Source organism: Gigantopelta aegis, chromosome 13 (assembly GCF_016097555.1).
Source record: "Gigantopelta aegis isolate Gae_Host chromosome 13, Gae_host_genome, whole genome shotgun sequence".
Taxonomy (NCBI): domain Eukaryota; kingdom Metazoa; phylum Mollusca; class Gastropoda; order Neomphalida; family Peltospiridae; genus Gigantopelta; species Gigantopelta aegis.
Genome location: NC_054711.1, coordinates 4,433,085 through 4,457,175, shown reverse-complemented (window position 1 = coordinate 4,457,175; position 24,091 = coordinate 4,433,085). Strand labels below are relative to the sequence as shown.

The following is a 24,091-nucleotide window of genomic DNA, read 5'->3' as shown; positions in this document are numbered from 1 at the left end:
CCATCCATCAACACTGTCGGTTGTTTTCAGGTCTCTCGTGTGAGGGGAATATTGAATCTCTGGAGTGAAGTCTAAAGTACAGCACCTCAAGGACTGTTACAACAAGGGTCTGTTCATCTGTCCTTCCATTCGTCCATCCATCCATCCATCCATCCATCCATCCATCAACACTGTCGGTTGTTTTCAGGTCTCTCGTGTGAGGGGAGATATTGAATCTCTGGAGTGAAGTCTAAAGTACAGCACCTCAATGACTGTTACAACAAGGGTCTGTTCATCTGTCCTTCCATTCGTCCATCCATCCATCCATCCATCCATTAACACTGTCGGTTGTTTTCAGGTCTCTCGTGTGAGGGGATATATCGAATCTCTGGAGTGAAGTCTGAAGTACAGCACCTCAATGACTGTTACAACAAGGGTCTGTTCATCTGTCCCTCCATTCGTCCGTCCAACCTCCCATCTATCCATCCATCCATTAACACTGTCGGTTGTTTTCAGGTCTCTCGTGTGAGGGAAGATATCGAATCTCTGGAGTGAAGTCTAAAGTACAGCACCTCAAGGACTGTTACAACAAGGGTCTGTTCATCTGTCCCTCCATTCATCTGTCCATCCATCCTTCCATCCATCCATCCATCCATCCATTAACACTGTCGGTTGTTTTCAGGTCTCTCGTGTGAGGGGATATATCGAATCTCTGGAGTGAAGTCTAAAGTACAGCACCTCAAGGACTGTTACAACAAGGGTCTGTTCATCTGTCCCTCCATTCATCTGTCCATCCATCCTTCCATCCATCCATCCATCCATCCATTAACACTGTCGGTTGTTTTCAGGTCTCTCATGTGAGGGGATATATCGAATCTCTGGAGTGAAGTCTAAAGTACAGCACCTCAAGGACTGTTACAACAAGGGTCTGTTCATCTGTCCTTCCATTCGTCCATCCATCCATCCATCCATCCATCAACACTGTCGGTTGTTTTCAGGTCTCTCGTGTGAGGGGAATATTGAATCTCTGGAGTGAAGTCTAAAGTACAGCACCTCAAGGACTGTTACAACAAGGATCTGTTCATCTGTCCTTCCATTCGTCCATCCATCCATCCATCCATCCATCCATCCATCCATCCATTCTTCCATCCTTCCATCCTTCCTTCCATCCATCCATCCATCCATTAACACTGTCGGTTGTTTTCAGGTCTCTCGTGTGAGGGGAGATATCGAATCTCTGGAGTGAAGTCTAAAGTACAGCACCTCAATGACTGTTACAACAAGGGTCTGTTCATCTGTCCTTCCATTCGTCCATCCATCCATCCATCCATCCATCCATCAACACTGTCGGTTGTTTTCAGGTCTCTCGTGTGAGGGGAATATTGAATCTCTGGAGTGAAGTCTAAAGTACAGCACCTCAAGGACTGTTACAACAAGGGTCTGTTCATCTGTCCCTCCATTCATCTGTCCATCCATCCTTCCATCCATCCATCCATTAACACTGTCGGTTGTTTTCAGGTCTCTTGTGTGAGGGAAGATATCGAATCTCTGGAGTGAAGTCTAAAGTACAGCACCTCAAGGACTGTTACAACAAGGGTCTGTTCATCTGTCCTTCCATTCGTCCATCCATGCATCCATCCATCCATTAACACTGTCGGTTGTTTTCAGGTCTCTCGTGTGAGGGGATATATCGAATCTCTGGAGTGAAGTCTGAAGTACAGCACCTCAATGACTGTTACAACAAGGGTCTGTTCATCTGTCCCTCCATTCGTCCGTCCAACCTCCCATCTATCCATCCATCCATTAACACTGTCGGTTGTTTTCAGGTCTCTCGTGTGAGGGGATATATCGAATCTCTGGAGTGAAGTCTAAAGTACAGCACCTCAAGGACTGTTACAACAAGGGTCTGTTCATCTGTCCCTCCATTCATCCGTCCATCCATCCTTCCATTCTTCCATCCATCCATCCATCCATCCATTAACACTATCGGTTGTTTTCAGGTCTCTCGTGTGAGGGGTTATATTGAATCTCTGGAGTGAAGTCTAAAGTACAGCACCTCAAGGACTGTTACAACAAGGGTCTGTTCATCTGTCGTTCCAATCGTCCATCCATCCATCCATCCATCCATCCATTAACACTGCTGGTTGTTTTCAGGTCTCGTGTGAAGGGATATATCGAATCTCTGGAGTGAAGTCTAAAGTACAGCACCTCAAGGACTTACAACAAGGGTCTGTTCATCTGTCCTTCCATTCGTCCATCCATCCATCCATCCATCCATCCATCCATCAACACTGTCGGTTGTTTTCAGGTCTCTCGTGTGAGGGGAATATTGAATCTCTGGAGTGAAGTCTAAAGTACAGCACCTCAAGGACTGTTACAACAAGGGTCTGTTCATCTGTCCTTCCATTCGTCCATCCATCCATCCATCCATCCATCCATCCATCAACACTGTCGGTTGTTTTCAGGTCTCTCGTGTGAGGGGAGATATTGAATCTCTGGAGTGAAGTCTAAAGTACAGCACCTCAAGGACTGTTACAACAAGGATCTGTTCATCTGTCCTTCCATTCGTCCATCCATCCATCCATCCATCCATCCATCCTTCCATCCATTCTTCCATCCTTCCATCCTTCCTTCCATCCATCCATCCATCCATTAACACTGTCGGTTGTTTTCAGGTCTCTCGTGTGAGGGGAGATATCGAATCTCTGGAGTGAAGTCTAAAGTACAGCACCTCAATGACTGTTACAACAAGGGTCTGTTCATCTGTCCTTCCATTCGTCCATCCATCCATCCATCCATCCATCAACACTGTCGGTTGTTTTCAGGTCTCTCGTGTGAGGGGAATATTGAATCTCTGGAGTGAAGTCTAAAGTACAGCACCTCAAGGACTGTTACAACAAGGGTCTGTTCATCTGTCCCTCCATTCATCTGTCCATCCATCCTTCCATCCATCCATCCATCCATCCATTAACACTGTCGGTTGTTTTCAGGTCTCTTGTGTGAGGGAAGATATCGAATCTCTGGAGTGAAGTCTAAAGTACAGCACCTCAAGGACTGTTACAACAAGGGTCTGTTCATCTGTCCTTCCATTCGTCCATCCATGCATCCATCCATCCATTAACACTGTCGGTTGTTTTCAGGTCTCTCGTGTGAGGGGATATATCGAATCTCTGGAGTGAAGTCTGAAGTACAGCACCTCAATGACTGTTACAACAAGGGTCTGTTCATCTGTCCCTCCATTCGTCCGTCCAACCTCCCATCTATCCATCCATCCATTAACACTGTCGGTTGTTTTCAGGTCTCTCGTGTGAGGGGATATATCGAATCTCTGGAGTGAAGTCTAAAGTACAGCACCTCAAGGACTGTTACAACAAGGGTCTGTTCATCTGTCCCTCCATTCATCCGTCCATCCATCCTTCCATTCTTCCATCCATCCATCCATCCATCCATTAACACTATCGGTTGTTTTCAGGTCTCTCGTGTGAGGGGTTATATTGAATCTCTGGAGTGAAGTCTAAAGTACAGCACCTCAAGGACTGTTACAACAAGGGTCTGTTCATCTGTCCGTCCAATCGTCCATCCATCCATCCATTAACACTGCTGGTTGTTTTCAGGTCTCGTGTGAAGGGATATATCGAATCTCTGGAGTGAAGTCTAAAGTACAGCACCTCAAGGACTGTTACAACAAGGGTCTGTTCATCTGTCCGTCCAATCGTCCATCCATCCATCCATCCATCCATCCATTAACACTGCTGGTTGTTTTCAGGTCTCGTGTGAAGGGATATATCGAATCTCTGGAGTGAAGTCTAAAGTACAGCACCTCAAGGACTTACAACAAGGGTCTGTTCATCTGTCCTTCCATTCGTCCATCCATCCATCCATCCATCCATCCATCCATCAACACTGTCGGTTGTTTTCAGGTCTCTCGTGTGAGGGGAATATTGAATCTCTGGAGTGAAGTCTAAAGTACAGCACCTCAAGGACTGTTACAACAAGGGTCTGTTCATCTGTCCTTCCATTCGTCCATCCATCCATCCATCCATCCATCCATCCATCAACACTGTCGGTTGTTTTCAGGTCTCTCGTGTGAGGGGAGATATTGAATCTCTGGAGTGAAGTCTAAAGTACAGCACCTCAAGGACTGTTACAACAAGGGATCTGTTCATCTGTCCTTCCATTCGTCCATCCATCCATCCATCCATCCATCCATCCTTCCATCCATTCTTCCATCCTTCCATCCTTCCTTCCATCCATCCATCCATCCATTAACACTGTCGGTTGTTTTCAGGTCTCTCGTGTGAGGGGAGATATCGAATCTCTGGAGTGAAGTCTAAAGTACAGCACCTCAATGACTGTTACAACAAGGGTCTGTTCATCTGTCCTTCCATTCGTCCATCCATCCATCCATCCATCCATCAACACTGTCGGTTGTTTTCAGGTCTCTCGTGTGAGGGGAATATTGAATCTCTGGAGTGAAGTCTAAAGTACAGCACCTCAAGGACTGTTACAACAAGGGTCTGTTCATCTGTCCCTCCATTCATCTGTCCATCCATCCTTCCATCCATCCATCCATCCATCCATTAACACTGTCGGTTGTTTTCAGGTCTCTTGTGTGAGGGAAGATATCGAATCTCTGGAGTGAAGTCTAAAGTACAGCACCTCAAGGACTGTTACAACAAGGGTCTGTTCATCTGTCCTTCCATTCGTCCATCCATGCATCCATCCATCCATTAACACTGTCGGTTGTTTTCAGGTCTCTCGTGTGAGGGGATATATCGAATCTCTGGAGTGAAGTCTGAAGTACAGCACCTCAATGACTGTTACAACAAGGGTCTGTTCATCTGTCCCTCCATTCGTCCGTCCAACCTCCCATCTATCCATCCATCCATTAACACTGTCGGTTGTTTTCAGGTCTCTCGTGTGAGGGGATATATCGAATCTCTGGAGTGAAGTCTAAAGTACAGCACCTCAAGGACTGTTACAACAAGGGTCTGTTCATCTGTCCCTCCATTCATCCGTCCATCCATCCTTCCATTCTTCCATCCATCCATCCATCCATCCATTAACACTATCGGTTGTTTTCAGGTCTCTCGTGTGAGGGGTTATATTGAATCTCTGGAGTGAAGTCTAAAGTACAGCACCTCAAGGACTGTTACAACAAGGGTCTGTTCATCTGTCCGTCCAATCGTCCATCCATCCATCCATCCATCCATCCATTAACACTGCTGGTTGTTTTCAGGTCTCGTGTGAAGGGATATATCGAATCTCTGGAGTGAAGTCTAAAGTACAGCACCTCAAGGACTGTTACAACAAGGGTCTGTTCATCTGTCCTTCCATTCGTCCATCCATCCATCCATCCATCCATCCATCAACACTGTCGGTTGTTTTCAGGTCTCTCGTGTGAGGGGAATATTGAATCTCTGGAGTGAAGTCTAAAGTACAGCACCTCAAGGACTGTTACAACAAGGGTCTGTTCATCTGTCCTTCCATTCGTCCATCCATCCATCCATCCATCCATCAACACTGTCGGTTGTTTTCAGGTCTCTCGTGTGAGGGGAGATATTGAATCTCTGGAGTGAAGTCTAAAGTACAGCACCTCAATGACTGTTACAACAAGGGTCTGTTCATCTGTCCTTCCATTCGTCCATCCATCCATCCATCCATCCATCCATCCATCCATCAACACTGTCGGTTGTTTTCAGGTCTCTCGTGTGAGGGGAATATTGAATCTCTGGAGTGAAGTCTAAAGTACAGCACCTCAAGGACTGTTACAACAAGGGTCTGTTCATCTGTCCTTCCATTCGTCCATCCATGCATCCATCCATCCATTAACACTGTCGGTTGTTTTCAGGTCTCTCGTGTGAGGGGATATATCGAATCTCTGGAGTGAAGTCTGAAGTACAGCGCCTCAATGACTGTTACAACAAGGGTCTGTTCATCTGTCCCTCCATTCGTCCGTCCAACCTCCCATCTATCCATCCATCCATTAACACTGTCGGTTGTTTTCAGGTCTCTCGTGTGAGGGGATATATCGAATCTCTGGAGTGAAGTATAAAGTACAGCACCTCAAGGACTGTTACAACAAGGGTCTGTTCATCTGTCCCTCCATTCATCCGTCCATCCATCCTTCCATTCTTCCATCCATCCATCCATCCATTAACACTATCGGTTGTTTTCAGGTCTCTCGTGTGAGGGGTTATATTGAATCTCTGGAGTGAAGTCTAAAGTACAGCACCTCAAGGACTGTTACAACAAGGGTCTGTTCATCTGTTCCTCCATTCGTCCATCCATCCATCCATCCATCCATTAACACTGCTGGTTGTTTTCAGGTCTCTCGTGTGAAGGGATATATCGAATCTCTGGAGTGAAGTCTAAAATACAGCACCTCAAGGACTGTTACAACAAGGGTCTGTTCATCTGTCCCTCCAATCGTCCGTCCATCCATCCATCCATCCATCCATCCATCCATCCATCCATTAACACTGCTGGTTGTTTTCAGGTCTCTCGTGTGAAGGGATATATCGAATCTCTGGAGTGAAGTCTAAAGTACAGCACCTCAAGGACTGTTACAACAAGGGCGTTGTGGCACCCCTGGAGGAACATGAACCCAATGTGGTGGCGAGCCTGCTCAAACAGTTTCTACGGGAACTGCCTGAACCCGTCCTCACAACAGCGGCCATGGCCAAGTTTGAAGAGGCGTCAAGTAAGTGTAATATTTTTTTGTGGGGGAGTGCTTGGACATAGAAAAGAGAGCATTATATAAGTTGTTATTTATCATTATTAGTCACCTACCAGTCCAACTGGAGGGGACTATAGGTTTTTATCTCCATCGTGTCCATCTGTCTGTCCGTTTCTCTGTCCAACTGGATGGGACTATAGGTTTTTATCTCCATCGTGTCCATCTGTCTGTCCGTTTGTTTGTCCAACAGGAGGGGACTATAGGCTTTATCTCCATTGTGTCCATCTGTCTGTTCATTTGTCTGTCCAACAGGAGGGGACTATAGGTTTTATCTCCATTGTGTCCATCTGTCTGTCCAACTGGAGGGGACTATAGGTTTTTATCTCCATCGTGTCCATCTGTCTGTCCATTTGTCTGTCCAACTGGAGGGGACTATAGGTTTTATCTCCATCGTGTCCATCTGTCTGTCCATTTGTCTGTCCTACAGGAGGGGACTATAGGTTTTATCTCCCATCGTGTCCATCTGTCTGTCCGTTTGTCTGTCCAACAGGAGGGGACTATAGGTTTTATCTCCATCGTGTCCATCTGTCTGTCCATTTGTCTGTCCAACTGGAGGGGACTATAGGTTTTATCTCCATCGTGTCCATCTGTCTGTCCGTTTGTCTGTCCAACTGGAGGGGACTATAGGTTTTATCTCCATCGTGTCCATCTGTCTGTCCGTTTGTCTGTCAAACAGGAGGGGACTATAGGCTTTATCTCCATCGTGTCCATGTGTCTGTCCGTTTGTCTGTCCAACAGGAGGGGACTATAGGCTTTATCTCCATCGTGTCCATCTGTCTGTCCAACTGGAGGAGACTATAGGTTTTATCTCCATCGTGTCCATCTGTCTGTCCGTTTGTCTGTCCAACAGGAGAGGACTATAGGTTTTATCTCCATCGTGTCCATCTGTCTGTCCATTTGTCTGTCCAACTGGAGGAGACTAGGTTTTATCTCCATCGTGTCCGTCTGTCTGTCCTGACAATTTTTCCTAATGCCTTGAGATTTTGTATATAGCTTTATCATGTACTGTTACAGATCATATTCATGGTGGTTGACAGAGTTATGGCCCTTGAACTTATGATAAACAAACATTTATTTTCCAGACCTTTTTTGGGAATGCCTTATGATATAGGAGTGAAATTTTGTATGTAACTTTATCATGTACTGTTACAGATCAAGTTTAACTTTCATGGCGATCTGCCCACTTTATTTTAAATTTTTAAAAAATATTAAATAACTGAAAATAAAATTTATTTTATTGATTTGTTCATCATTCAATACTGTATTCTTTCTTTTTTTTCTTGGCAATTATTATTATAATTTTTTAAATATTACAATTAACTATCTTTTAATGTTTTCATTTTATTATTAGTATTATTTAATTCATTCATCATTCAATAATTTACTCCTTTTGTTCTCAGTTATTATTATTAGTATTATTTTAATTAAAAAACAATTAAAATTAGTAATATATTTAACTGTGTTTTAACGTTTTCAATTTGTTTAATTAATTAATTAATTCATTTATTAATTTACATTAATGATTTCTTTCTCGGCAATTAAAAAAAAAGTTTTATTCAATTTTATATGCAACTAAAATTACTGTTTATCAACAATAGAGAACAAATTTTTTTTTTTACTTTTCTTTTAACAACGCAGTAAAAAAATGATGGCTTTGTTTTTCCAGCGATAAAGAACAACAAGAAGAGAGTCGAACAGTTCCGGAAGCTGATAGATGAATTACCGACGTGCAACCGTCTTCTTCTGTCGTGGATGATCGTCCATATGACGCACATCATTGAACTGGTAAACTAAACCTTTGCTTCAACCCTAACACTACCACATCCTTTTTTATGAGATCAGTAACCTTTCTTTAAAAATAAAAAAAGTGTGAAAATGAAACTTCACAACGTGCTGTATCAACTCTTGTCAACTATCTCAGGCGCCCACCAATACATAACACTAGTCGGAAATCAAAAGAGAAATAGCTTTGCTGAAAATACTGGTGGATTTACATTTTTGGTTTTCTTTGTGAAATACCTGGGAATTTTGAGTTGAAAAAGTAGTTTCCACTTGATAACAATGGCAGAATATCGTGGTAATTTTAAGGAATTGATAGCTGATTGTGACAGCCAATTTGATAATAAATTTGACCGTTTTCACCATCAACAAAAATCGCAAAATATTGAGATATGAATGGTACATGTATTTAATTTCTTGATTTGGAAAAGTGGTATTTGGCAAGTATTTTCACTGGACAACAATGGCGGCATGTCGTCGTAATTTTCAGGGATCGATAGCTGATTGTGACAGCTAATTTGATAATGAATTTGACTGTTTTACCAACAACGAAAATCACAGAATATTGGGATATGAATCGTAGTTCGTTTCCCAAAAAACATTCTGGCCAGAAAAACAATTATTGGGAATAATGGACATAAATACTGGATATCTGGCCACAAATGCCCATAAGTAAACACAACTTTTTAGATTTTTTGCATAATTTTAATCAACAACAACTGATCTAAAATATAAAAATTAGAAAAACCCTCAAACGTAATACTTACCGATTCATATATGAACTTTATTTCATGTATTTATAAAACATTTAAGTGAATATATGTGAGTAAAAGTTATAAACTTGTACCCACTCAACGTGGTTTCTGTCAAAAATTAATCCAGTAGTCTGAAGGTCAATAAAACAAGGTGCTCTGGTAGTGTCTTTAAACAGAAACAAACTTTTAATTTTAATTTAACTATTTCTACTAATGCAAAAATATAGTGTTTTTCCGCTCTAAGACAATATGTCAAAAATATAGTGTTTTTTCGCTGTAAGACTATATGTCAAAAATGTAGTGTTTTTTCGCTGTAAGACTATATGTCAAAAATGTAGTGTTTTTCCGCTCTAAGACTATATGTCAAAAATATAGTGTTTTTCCGCTCTAAGACTATATGTCAAAAATATAGTGTTTTTCCGCTGTAAGACTATATGTCAAAAATGTAGTGTTTTTCCGCTGTAAGACTATATGTCAAAAATGTAGTGTTTTTCCGCTCTAAGACTATATGTCAAAAATATAGTTTTTTTCCGCTGTAAGACTATATGTCAAAAATGTAGTGTTTTTCCGCTCTAAGACTATGTCAAAAATATAGTGTTTTTCCGCTGTAAGACTATATGTCAAAAATGTAGTGTTTTTCCGCTCTAAGACTATATGTCAAAAATATAGTGTTTTTTCGCTCTAAGACTATATGTCAAAAATGTAGTGTTTTTCCGCTCTAAGACTATATGTAAAAAATGTTGTGTTTTTCCGCTCTAAGACTATATGTCAAAAATATAGTGTTTTTCTGCTCTAAGACTATATGTAAAAAATATTGTGTTTTTTCGCTGTAAGACTATATGTCAAAAATGTAGTGTTTTTCCGCTGTAAGACTATATGTAAAAAAAGTAGTTTTTTTCCGCTCTAAGACTATATGTCAAAAATATAGTGTTTTTCCGCTCTAAGACTATATGTAAAAAATATAGTGTTTTTCCGCTCTAAGACTATATGTCAAAAATGTAGTGTTTTTCCGCTCTAAGACTATATGTAAAAAATATAGTGTTTTTCCGCTCTAAGACTATGTCAAAAATATAGTGTTTTTCCACTGTAAGACTATATGTCAAAAATGTTGTGTTTTTCCGCTCTAAGACTATATGTCAAAAATATAGTGTTTTTCCGCTGTAAGACTATATGTAAAAAATGTAGTGTTTTTCCGCTGTAAGACTATATGTCAAAAATGTAGTGTTTTTCCGCTGTAAGACTATATGTCAAAAATGTAGTGTTTTTCCGCTCTAAGACTATATGTCAAAAATATAGTGTTTTTCCGCTCTAAGACTATATGTCAAAAATATAGTGTTTTTCCGCTCTAAGACTATGTCAAAAATATAGTGTTTTTCCACTGTAAGACTATATGTCAAAAATGTTGTGTTTTTCCGCTCTAAGACTATATGTCAAAAATGTAGTGTTTTTCCGCTGTAAGACTATATGTCAAAAATGTAGTGTTTTTCCGCTGTAAGACTATATGTCAAAAATGTAGTGTTTTTCCGCTCTAAGACTATATGTCAAAAATATAGTGTTTTTCCGCTCTAAGACTATATGTCAAAAATATAGTGTTTTTTCGCTGTAAGACTATATGTCAAAAATATAGTGTTTTTCCGCTGTAAGTCTATATGTAAAAAATATAGTGTTTTTCCGCTGTAAGACTATATGTCAAAAATATAGTGTTTTTCCGCTGTAAGACTATATGTCAAAAATGTAGTGTTTTTCCGCTCTAAGACTATATGTCAAAAATATAGTGTTTTTTCGCTGTAAGACTATATGTCAAAAATATAGTGTTTTTCCACTGTAAGTCTATATGTCAAAAATATAGTGTTTTTCCGCTGTAAGACTATATGTCAAAAATATAGTGTTTTTCCGCTCTAAGACTATATGTCAAAAATGTAGTTTTTTTCCGCTCTAAGACTATATGTAAAAAATATTGTGTTTTTCCGCTGTAAGACTATATGTCAAAAGTACCCAATGTTTGACATGCAATAGCTGATGATTAAAAAATAAATCAATGTGCTCTAGTGGTGTCGTTAAACAAAACAAACTTTAACTTCAGATATGAAGGACTGTTGTGAAGCGATTCAAGTCTAGATTCCAAAATTGTATGATTAGCACAGACCCAGTAGTCTAAAGCTCAAGTATTCCTGTGTTGTAACGGCATTTATTACATACCTATTCAATCTTACTATAGTGATAAAGACATTTTCAAACCGTGTAATAAATTTATTTTGTATTACACATATGTGCAATCTGGACTGGAACTTTTAAATGGGGAATTCCCTTTTTATTTTTACTGCAGTTAGCGCCTTTATATTTACTGACATCATATGTGATTTACAAATTATGTCACATCGTATTTGAAACATTACACAAGACTGCCGCAGAGTATGATTCTTAATGTTTTGATCATAGATTTAACAGTGTTGCTATGAAATTAAATTAAAAACTTTTGTAAAACATAAAAGAAGGTATGTAATAAATACAGAACTTCACATATGTTGTTTTCGCTTCCTATTTATTGCACTCGTTTATTTTGCGAAAGCACATACCACTCGACCGATACGCGGTCTCGTGGTATATGTTCTTGCGCAAAATAAACTCATGCAATAAATAGGAAGCGAAAACAACGTATGTGAAGTTCTGTATATTTATTATCCACATACATGTAGTTCAAGATAAACAGTGAAATATAACCAATATGACCCACGTGTGTCATAATGATTTCTCGTACACAACAAAAGATGTAATTCTGGGAAACGACGTCGTAACATAATGCGGCTTCCCCAGTCTTAGCTCTGTGTAATTGCTTACCAAATTGATTTCATTTCGGAAAATGATGTCGTTTCGTCGGCTCCTAGTTACGTTTGAAACATTTTGACATGGTCCTAGCTTGGTCCATGGTTATTCATGACAAAAATATGGATAATAAAGAAATTATTACACTCGCTTGTGAATTGTACTGATTTTACAAAACTTGTATCAGGATTCATTATATTCGTTTTGTAAAATTAGTACGACACACAAGCTCATATAACAATCTCTGTGTATATATTATTTGGCACCCAAGATATATTAACTTTAAGTTAATGATAACAGCTCCACTTTAATGGTGAGATCTGAATTATTGCTGCAGGGCTCGAGAATTTTTATAAAATCCACTAGCCATGAGATCAGAGATTTAAAACATTTACTAGCCACCATTAAAAATTCACTAGCCCTACTTTACTTTTAAGTTAAAACAATTTGACTAAATAATAGTAATAATCAGATATGTCTCCTAAAGAGAGAGATAGAGCTTATAAACACTAACATTGGGGGGTTTGGGGTGGGGTCAGGATATTTATATATACAAAATACACTTAACTGCAACATTTGACACACACAAAAAATCACTAGCCATAGGGCATGGCAATAGTAGTTATTTACTAGCCCAACATTGAATATCACTAGCCATGGGAGTGGGACTACCATAATCTAGAAGCCTTGCACTAGCCGTCGGGCATGGCAATTGTAGTTATTTACTAGCCCAAAACCGACCTCAGTGGCGTCATGGTTAGGCCATCGGTCTACAGGCTGGTAGGTACTGGGTTCGGATCCAGATACCGACTCCAAACCCTGAGTGAGTGCTCCGCAAGGCTCAATGGGTAGGTGTAAACCATTTGCACCGACCAGTGATCCATAACTGGTTCAACAAAGGCCATGGTTTGTGCTATCCTGCCTGTGGGAAGTGCAAATAAAAGATCTCTTGCTGCTAATTGGAAAGAGTACTCCATGTAGTGGCGACAGCGGGTTTCCTCTCAAAATCTGTGTGGTCCTTGACCATATGTCTGATGCCATATAACCGTAAATAAAATGTGTTGAGTGCGTCGTTAAATAAAACATTTCTTTCTTTCTTTACTAGCCCAACATTGAATATTACTAGCCATGGAAGTGGGACTATCATAATCTAGAAGCCCTGATTGATGTGTTGTTTGTGTTTTTCAGCAAAAGGAGAACAAGATGACCCTGCAGAATGTGTCAATCGTGCTGAGCCCGACGATGCAGATCAGTCACCGCGTGCTCAACGTGCTGTTCACATACACCCACCAGATTTTCTCGGAGGACCTGATCAAGAGGTAACCTTTATCTGACACCCAATAGCTGATCTCTGTTCACCTACACCCACCAGATCTTCTCAAGGCAGTAAACGCTAGGTCCAAAATATGTTGTGCTCAAATTAAGTACAAACATGTCTACCTCAAAACATTTCAGCTCAAAAACCAGTGATGTTATGTTTTATTAGTCCCCTACTGGTCCAACCGGAGGGGCTATAGGTTTCTTCTCCATCCTTCTCTCGGTCCATCCATCTGTTCGTCCATCTGTCACTCCATATGTTCGTTGGTCTGTCCCACATATTGTTTTCCGGATGTTTTTTTCATAATGCCTCCAGCTATTGAGCTCACATTTTGTTTATATGTTTTATCATATACTGTTACATATTAAAAGTTTGACTTTCATGGGGATCTACCAAGATATAGGCCTTGAACTTAGCAGATGAGGAAATTGGTTTTCTGGGTTTTTCTTTTGTGCAATGCCTCAAGATATTGATTTGAAATTTTGTGTCTAGCTTTATTATGTACTGTAAAAAATCAAGTTTAACTTTCATGGTGTGTTTTGGCTCTTGAACTCGGAACCGGCCTCGGTGGCATCATGGTTAGGCCATTGGTGGCATCATGGTTAGGCCATCGGTCTACAGACTGGTAGGTATTGGGTTCGGATCCCAGCCGAGGCATGGGATTTTTAATCCAGATACCAACTCCAAACCCTGAGTGAGTGCTCCGCAAGGCTTAATGGATAGGTGTAAACCACTTGCATCGACCAGTGAATCATAACTGGTTCAACAAAGGCCATGGTTTATGCTATCCTGCCTGTGGGAAGTGCAAATAAAAGATCCCTTGCTGACTGTCGTAAAAGAGTAGCCTATGTGGCTACAGCGAGTTTCCTCTAAAAAACAGTGATAGAATGACCATATATTTGACACCCAATAGCCGATGATAAGATAAAAAATCAATGTGCTCTAGTGGCGTCATTAAATAAAACAAACTTTTTAAATTTCTACATCTACACATTACTCTATGCCCACCATTACAAGTTGAGAATGGCTACCATTTACTGTCTTCTGTCTTCCCAGGTATGTTCCTCCTCTGAAGCCGGCCACCTCTCGCTGGTCCCTGGAACTGCCAGACACCCCCGCGGCTGCTGAGGAAGAGCTGGCAAAACAGGAGTCTCTTCTGAGTCAGCTACACGAGGAGCTCAACGCAGGAGTCAAGGATCCAGTCAAGGAGGAGCAGCTCTGGGAGGTGCAGAGGGTTGTCACGCAGCTCAAGAGAAAGGTGAGGAACTGGAGGGGATAGGAAGGGGTGGGTCAGGAGTAGCAGCTATGGAAGGTGCAGAGGGTTGTCACCCAGCTCAAGAGAAAGGTGAGGAACTCGAGAGGGTAGAGAGGTGTGGGTCAGGAGTAGCTATGGGAGGTGCAGAGGGTTGTCACCCAGCTCAAGAGAAAGGTGACGAACTGGAGGGGATAGGAAGGGGTGGGTCAGGAGTAGCAGCTATGGGAGGTGCAGAGGGTTGTCACCCAGCTCAAGAGAAAAGTGAGGAACTGGAGGGGTTAGGAAGGGGTGGGTCAGGAGTTGAGGATCCAGTCAAGGAAAAGAAGCTATGGGAGTTGCAGAGGGTTGTCACCCAGGTCAAGAGAAAGGTGAGGAACTGGAGGGGGTAAGGAGGGGTAGGTCAGGAGTCGAGGATCCCTTCAAGGAGGAGCAGCTATGGAAGGTGCAGAGGGTTGTCATGCAGCTCAAGAGAAAGGTGAGGAACTGGAGGGGGTAGGAAGGGGTGGGTCAGGAGTCAAGGATTCAATCAAGGAAAAGAAGCTGTGGGAAGTGCATAGGCTTGTCACGCAGCTCAAGAGAAAGGTGAGGAACGGGAGAGGTGGGTCAGGAGAAGCAGCTCTGGGAGGTACAGCTGGTTGTCACACAGCTCTGGGAAGTGCATAGGGTTGTCCCGTAGCTGAAGAGTAAGGTGAGAAACTGGAGGGGTAGGTCAGGAGCAGTAGCTCTGGGAGGTGCAGAGGGTCGTCATCCAGCTCAAGGAATTGATGGGGTTAGGGAGGGGTGGGTCAGGAATCAAGGATTCAGTCACGGGAAAGCAGCTGTGGGAGGTGCAGAGGGTCGTCATGCAGCTCAGAAGAAAGGTGTGGAACTGGAGGGGGTAGGAAGGGGTGGGTCAGGTGGAGCAGATCTGGGAGGTACAGATGGTTGTCATCCAGCTCAAGAAAAAGGTGAGGAACTGGAGAGGGAGGGAGGGGTGGGTCAGGAGGAGTAGCTGTGGTAGGTGAAGAGGGTCGTGACACAACTTAAGAGAAAGGTGAGGAACTGGAGAGGGTAGGAAGGGGTGGGTCAGGAGTCAAGGAGCAGCAGCTCTGGTAGGTGCAGATGGTTGTCACCCAGCTCAAGAGAAAGGTGAGGAACGGGAGGGGGTAGGAAGGGGTGGGTCAGGAGGAGGAGCTGTGGGAGGTGAAGAGGGTTGTCACACAACTCAAGAGAAAGGTGAGGAAATAGAGGGGGCAAGGGTGTGTCAGGAGTCAAGGATCCTGATAAGGTAGGGCAGCTATGGGGAAACATGAGGACCTGGGCGGGAGGAGAAAGAATAGGACCAAGATATAGTCATACAGCTTGATAAATAAGTGAAGTACTTAGAAATTGGTGGTCAAGCAACAGAGTGAAAAGACTGGGAAATGGTTTTGAAAGGGTGAACCAGCTCCGAAAGAGAAAGTTACAGAACTGGTGGGATGGGGGGAGGGGGGGGAGGGGGGAGGGGACAGACAGCCATAGAGAAATGTAAGGACATGATCATGTTGTTATTACGGATGTAGCTGAAATAATTCAATTAATCCAAAACTAAATGATCCAGTTATGTGGATTATTGCTATACAAAAATTAATTAATTATCAAATTAAAAATCACATTAATTTAAAAATTTGTAACTGTATAAAAATACAAGTAAGGTGCTCACAAATGAATGCTAAGAACATTTGTTTTATAATCTCTTGTACAGATCAAATTTGCCAAGAAAGGTGTTGATGTGAGAAGGAAAGACACAGAAGGCAAAAAGACTTCAGGAAACCTTGCAGATGTCGAAGAACTGCAACTAACGCTCAGGGAAATTCCTGCTACAAAGGACACAGATACAGACGAGTCGAAACCTGTAAAACCTGCAGTGGAAAACAAGGAGAAGAAATCGCCAAAAGTGAGAGATCTGGCTTCAGGTGGTGATACGAAACAGACTAAAGGACCAGCTCCACTGGCGCCACCTGGTGCTGAGGACAGAAGTCTTGGGTCTGGAGATGAGAAGAAACCCGTAGACGAAGAAGTGCCGGAGTCTCAGACTGAAGTGAAGTCGAGTGAGCAGGAGGATGGTGACGGGTTGAAATCGGGGGAAGAGAAGACAGAGGAGGGGGAGGAGGACCTGCCTGATGGAAAGACGGACATGGCTGCCGATGATGACAAGGTGAAGATGAAGAAGTCTAAACTGGTGGCAGAAGATCAGACAAAAAAGCCAGATGTACCAATTAAAAAAGCAGACGTGCATTTGAAGAAGGCAGATGGACAAGTGACAAAGGCAGACATACCAATAACAAAAGCAGACGTACAAGTGACAAAGGGAGATGGACAAGTGACAAAGGCAGATGTACAAGTGACAAAGGCAGATGTACAAGTGACAAAGGCAGATGTACAAGTGACAAAGGCAGATGTACAAGTGACAAAGACAGACGGACAAGTGACGAAGGCAGATGTACAAGTGACAAAAGCGGACGTACAGTCAAAAGTAGCAGATGTCAAAGTTGATCAGGCCAAAGACATGAAAGAAGCAGCGGGAAAAAAGGCCAAAATGGCTGAACAGGAAGTCGAGGAATCCCCGAATGCAGTTGTGAAAGTGGAAGGAATTCCAGTTCATCCTCATGTGCACCTGACAAGCGAGCTCCTTCAGCCAATCAAAGCCGAGCCAGTGACGCCAAAAAAAGAGGAGACGGTATTTCATTTTAATGTGATTTGTGATTTTATAATCCAATTGAGGTTCAAGCACGCACTGTCTTGGGCACACACCTCTGCAGTCTGTTCAGGATGGGGGTTAATGATTAGTGATCACGTTTTACGAAGCGATCTTAGCACTAAGATCATCTTAACTACATTAGGTACCGGTGTAACAGCCCAAAATATACCCCCCGCCAACCTATACCCGGTGTTAAAGTGGGCTAGCCTGTTTTATACCCCTAACCCAAACCCTCATTTTTTATTACTAACCTGTACACAAAATAAATAAATAAATAATAATAATAAACACTTTAAAAGAAAAGCAACTATTGCTTTCATAAAAATAAAACTATCACAGATTAGTCATTTTAGAAGGTATTTCAATATTCTCTAGCCCAAAATATATAAATTATGATAGAAAAAACCCTCTGGACATTGAAATACAGACTAGAGAGGTATATTCTGGGCTAGACTGTTTTATACCCCAGATATAGTTTGGCGGGGGTGTGTGTATATTTTGGGCTATTACACCAGGTAGCTATGTGCCAAAGGTGATCTTTGAAAGTTGCAACAGTGATCATTTAATTCATGCGCCGTTGACACCAATCTAATTTTTTGTAACCTATTTTTCATTCACGCATTTAAGCAGTTGAAACATCATTTACATGGAAATAATGGTTACGCAAAAAGGATATAAGTCCCAGAATTACCAAATGTGCAACATCCAATAGCCAGTGATTAACAAATCAATATATGCTCAAGTGGTATGGTTAAAACGTATTTTTTTTTATACTTTCTCACTCTAGGTTGACAGTTCGATTCGTAAGTCTGACGAGCTCCGAGTATTAGAGGAGGAACTTCTGGGAGAGAAGAAACCCGAAACGAAACAGGTCCAGTTCAGCGAGCGCACGAAGCAGACGCCAAACTTGAAGGTGGACAAGAAGAGTACGGCGTTCACCGTCCAGGCAGACGTACACATAGACGGGCAGGAAGATGGTGAGTGAGACCTTTTAGATGAAAGGAATGTTTGTGTATTGACAAATCTGATATTACGAGTAGTGTTGGACACATAGACAGGCAGGAAGATGGTGAGTGAGACCTTTTAGATGAAAGGAATGTTTGTGTATTGACAAACCTGATATTACGAGTAGTGTTGGACACATAGACGGGCAGGAAGATGGTGAGTGAGACCTTTTAGATGAAAGGAATGTTTGTGTATTGACAAACCTGATATTACGGGTAGTGTTGGACACATAGACAGGCAGGAAGATGGTGAGTGGGGCCTTTTAGATGAAAGGAATGTTTGTGTATTGACAAATCTGATATTACGAGTAGTGTTGGACACATAGACGGGCAGGAAGATGGTGAGTGAGACCTTTTAGATGAAAGGAATGTTTGTGTATTGACAAATCTGATATTACGAGTAGTGTTGGACACATAGATGGGCAGGAAGATGGTGAGTGAGACCTTTTAGATGAAAGGAATGTTTGTGTATTGACAAACCTGATATTACGGGTAGTGTTGGACACATAGACAGGCAGGAAGATGGTGAGTGGGGCCTTTTAGATGAAAGGAATGTTTGTGTATTGACAAATCTGATATTACGAGTAGTGTTGGACACATAGACGGGCAGGAAGATGGTGAGTGAGATTTTTTAGATGAAAGGAATGTTTGTGTATTGACAAATCTGATATTACGAGTAGTGTTGGACACATAGACGGGCAGGAAGATGGTGAGTGAGACCTTTTAGATGAAAGGAATGTTTGTGTATTGACAAAACTGATATTACGAGTAGTGTTGGACACATAGACAGGCAGGAAGATGGTGAGTGAGACCTTTTAGATGAAAGGAATGTTTGTGTATTGACAAAACTGATATTACAGGTAGTGTTGGTAGTGTTGGACACATAGACACGGGCAGGAAGATGGTGAGTGGGGCCTTTTAGATGAAAGGAATGTTTGTGTATTGACAAATCTGATATTACGAGTAGTGTTGGACACACAGGCAGGAAGAGACGGGCAGGAAGATGTGTGAGTGGGGCCTTTTAGATGAAAGGAATGTTTGTGTATTGACAAAACTGATATTACGAGTAGTGTTGGACACATAGACAGGCAGGAAGATGGTGAGTGAAACCTTTTAGATGAAAGGAATGTTTGTGTATTGACAAATCTGATATTACGAGTAGTGTTGGACACATAGACAGGCAGGAAGATGGTGAGTGAGACCTTTTAGATGAAAGGAATGTTTGTGTATTGACAAAACTGATATTACGAGTAGTGTTGGACACATAGACAGGCAGGAAGATGGTGAGTGAGACCTTTTAGATGAAAGGAATGTTTGTGTATTGACAAAACTGATATTACAGGTAGTGTTGGACACATAGACAAGCAGGAAGATGGTGAGTGAGGATGTTTGTGTTTAGATGAAAGGAAGTGCCTTTTAGATTGTTTGTGTATTGACAAAACTGATATTACGAGTAGTGTTGGACACATAGACAGGCAGGAAGATGACGAGTGAAACCTTTTAGATGAAAGGAATGTTTGTGTATTGACAAATCTGATATTACGAGTAGTGTTGGACACATAGACCGGCAGGAAGATGGTGAGTGAGACCTTTTAGATGAAAGGAATGTTTGTGTATTGACAAAACTGATATTACGAGTAGTGTTGGACACATAGACAGGCAGGAAGATGGTGAGTGAAACCTTTTAGATGAAAGGAATGTTTGTGTATTGACAAATCTGATATTACGAGTAGTGTTGGACACATAGACAGGCAGGAAGATGGTGAGTGAAACCTTTTAGATGAAAGGAATGTTTGTGTATTGACAAAACTGATATTACGAGTAGTGTTGGACACATAGACAGGCAGGAAGATGGTGAGTGAGACCTTTTAGATGAAAGGAATGTTTGTGTATTGACAAACCTGATATTACGGGTAGTGTTGGACACATAGACAGGCAGGAAGATGGTGAGTGAAACCTTTTAGATGAAAGGAATGTTTGTGTATTGACAAAACTGATATTACAGGCAGGAAGATGGTGAGTGAGACCTTTTAGATGAAAGGAATGTTTGTGTATTGACAAACCTGATATTACGGGTAGTGTTGGACACAGACAAGCAGGAAGATGGTGAGTGAAACCTTTTAGATGAAAGGAATGTTTGTGTATTGATAAATCTGATATTACGGGTAGTGTTGGACACATAGACAGGCAGGAAGATGGTGAGTGAGACCTTTTAGATGAAAGGAATGTTTGTGTATTGATAAATCTGATATTACGAGTAGTGTTGGACACATAGACAGGCAGGAAGATGGTGAGTGAAACCTTTTAGATGAAAGGAATGTTTGTGTATTGACAAATCTGATATTACGGGTAGTGTTGGACACATAGATGGGCAGGAAGATGGTGAGTGAGGCCTTTTAGATGAAAGGAATGTTTGTGTATTGATAAATCTGATATTACGAGTAGTGTTGGACACATAGACAGGCAGGAAGATGGTGAGTGAGACCTTTTAGATGAAAGGAATGTTTGTGTATTGACAAAACTGATATTACGAGTAGTGTTGGACACATAGACAGGCAGGAAGATGGTGAGTGAGACCTTTTAGATGAAAGGAATGTTTGTGTATTCACAAAACTGATATTACGGGCAGGAAGATGGTGAGTGGGGCCTTTTAGATGAAAGGAATGTTTGTGTATTGACAAACCTGATATTACGGGTAGTGTTGGACACATAGACAGGCAGGAAGATGGTGAGTGAAACCTTTTAGATGAAAGGAATGTTTGTGTATTGATAAATCTGATATTACGGGTAGTGTTGGACACATAGACAGGCAGGAAGATGGTGAGTGAGACCTTTTAGATGAAAGGAATGTTTGTGTATTGATAAATCTGATATTACGGGTAGTGTTGGACACAGACGGGCAGGAAGATCGTGAGTGGGGCCTTTTAGATGAAAGGAATGTTTGTGTATTGACAAACCTGATATTACGAGTAGTGTTGGACACATAGACAAGCAGGAAGATGGTGAGTGTTGGACACATAGACAGGCAGGAAGATGGTGAATGAAACCTTTTAGATGAAAGGAATGTTTGTGTATTGACAAAACTGATATTACGAGTAGTGTTGGACACATAGACAGGCAGGAAGATGGTGAGTGAGACCTTTTAGATGAAAGGAATGTTTGTGTATTGACAAAACTGATATTACGGGTAGTGTTGGACACATAGACAAGCAGGAAGATGGTGAGTGAGACCTTTTAGATGAAAGGAATGTTTGTGTATTCACAAAACTGATATTACGGGCAGGAAGATGGTGAGTGGGGCCTTTTAGATGAAAGGAATGTTTGTGTATTGACAAACCTGATATTACGGGTAGTGTTGGACACAGACAAGCAGGAAGATGGTGAGTGAAACCTTTTAGATGAAAGGAATGTTTGTGTATTGATAAATCTGATATTACGGGTAGTGTTGGACACATAGACAGGCAGGAAGATGGTGAGTGAGACCTTTTAGATGAAAGGAATGTTTGTGTATTGATAAATCTGATATTACGAGTAGTGTTGGACACATAGACAGGCAGGAAGATGGTGAGTGAAACCTTTTAGATGAAAGGAATGTTTGTGTATTGACAAATCTGATATTACGGGTAGTGTTGGACACATAGACGGGCAGGAATATGGTGAGTGGGGCCTTTTAGATGAAAGGAATATTTGTGTATAGATAAATCTGATATTACGAGTAGTGTTGGACACATAGACAGGCAGGAAGATGGTGAGTGAGACCTTTTAGATGAAAGGAATGTTTGTGTATTGACAAAACTGATATTACGAGTAGTGTTGGACACATAGACAGGCAGGAAGATGGTGAGTGAGACCTTTTAGATGAAAGGAATGTTTGTGTATTGACAAAACTGATATTACGGGCAGGAAGATGGTGAGTGGGGCCTTTTAGATGAAAGGAATGTTTGTGTATTGACAAACCTGATATTACGGGTAGTGTTGGACACATAGACAAGCAGGAAGATGGTGAGTGAGACCTTTTAGATGAAAGGAATGTTTGTGTATTGATAAATCTGATATTACGGGTAGTGTTGGACACATAGACAGGCAGGAAGATGGTGAGTGAGACCTTTTAGATGAAAGGAATGTTTGTGTATTGATAAATCTGATATTACGAGTAGTGTTGGACACATAGACAGGCAGGAAGATGGTGAGTGAAACCTTTTAGATGAAAGGAATGTTTGTGTATTGATAAATCTGATATTACGGGTAGTGTTGGACACATAGACGGGCAGGAAGATGGTGAGTGAGGCCTTTTAGATGAAAGGAATGTTTGTGTATTGACAAATCTGATATTATGGGTAGTGTTGGACACATAGACGGGCAGGAAGATGGTGAGTGAGGCCTTTTAGATGAAAGGAACGTTTGTGTATTGACAAATCTGATATTACGGGTAGTGTTGGACACATAGACGGGCAGGAATATGGTGAGTGGGGCCTTTTAGATGAAAGGAATATTTGTGTATAGATAAATCTGATATTACGAGTAGTGTTGGACACATAGACAGGCAGGAAGATGGTGAGTGAGACCTTTTAGATGAAAGGAATGTTTGTGTATTGACAAACCTGATATTACTGGTAGTGTTGGACACATAGACAGGCAGGAAGATGGTGAGTGGGGCCTTTTAGATGAAAGGAATGTTTGTGTATTGACAAACCTGATATTATGGGTAGTGTTGGACACAGACAAGCAGGAAGATGGTGAGTGAAACCTTTTAGATGAAAGGAATGTTTGTGTATTGATAAATCTGATATTACGGGTAGTGTTGGACACATAGACAGGCAGGAAGATGGTGAGTGAGACCTTTTAGATGAAAGGAATGTTTGTGTATTGACAAATCTGATATTATGGGTAGTGTTGGACACATAGACGGGCAGGAAGATGGTGAGTGAGACCTTTTAGATGAAAGGAATGTTTGTGTATTGACAAAACTGATATTACAGGTAGTGTTGGACACATAGACAAGCAGGAAGATGGTAAGTGAGACCTTTTAGATGAAAGGAATGTTTGTGTATTCACAAAACTGATATTACGGGCAGGAAGATGGTGAGTGGGGCCTTTTAGATGAAAGGAATGTTTGTGTATTGACAAACCTGATATTACGGGTAGTGTTGGACACATAGACAGGCAGGAAGATGGTGAGTGAAACCTTTTAGATGAAAGGAATGTTTGTGTATTGATAAATCTGATATTACGAGTAGTGTTGGACACATAGACAGGCAGGAAGATGGTGAGTGAAACCTTTTAGATGAAAGGAATGTTTGTGTATTGATAAATCTGATATTACAGATAGTGTTGGACACATAGACGGGCAGGAAGATGGTGAGTGAGGCCTTTTAGATGAAAGGAATGTTTGTGTATTGACAAATCTGATATTATGGGTAGTGTTGGACACATAGACGGGCAGGAAGATGGTGAGTGAGGCCTTTTAGATGAAAGGAACGTTTGTGTATTGACAAATCTGATATTACGGGTAGTGTTGGACACATAGACGGGCAGGAATATGGTGAGTGGGGCCTTTTAGATGAAAGGAATATTTGTGTATAGATAAATCTGATATTACGAGTAGTGTTGGACACATAGACAGGCAGGAAGATGGTGAGTGAGACCTTTTAGATGAAAGGAATGTTTGTGTATTGACAAAACTGATATTACAGGTAGTGTTGGACACATAGACAAGCAGG

The 24,091-nt window shown here is 41.3% G+C and overlaps 1 protein-coding gene across 3 annotated transcripts in view; it reads left to right on the top strand.

The window, feature by feature from the left end:
* Positions 1-24,091, top strand: part of LOC121387368 (ralA-binding protein 1-A-like) — a 60,897-nt gene that overhangs the window by 31,800 nt on the left and 5,006 nt on the right. For all 3 annotated transcript variants that reach the window (XM_041518437.1, XM_041518438.1, XM_041518436.1), the window contains exons 7-12: positions 6,479-6,682; positions 8,385-8,503; positions 13,264-13,394; positions 14,450-14,651; positions 16,372-17,346; positions 18,155-18,344. In XM_041518437.1, the coding sequence (XP_041374371.1) occupies positions 6,479-6,682; positions 8,385-8,503; positions 13,264-13,394; positions 14,450-14,651; positions 16,372-17,346; positions 18,155-18,344 (1,821 nt within the window). The remainder of the gene's footprint in view (positions 1-6,478; positions 6,683-8,384; positions 8,504-13,263; positions 13,395-14,449; positions 14,652-16,371; positions 17,347-18,154; positions 18,345-24,091) is intronic.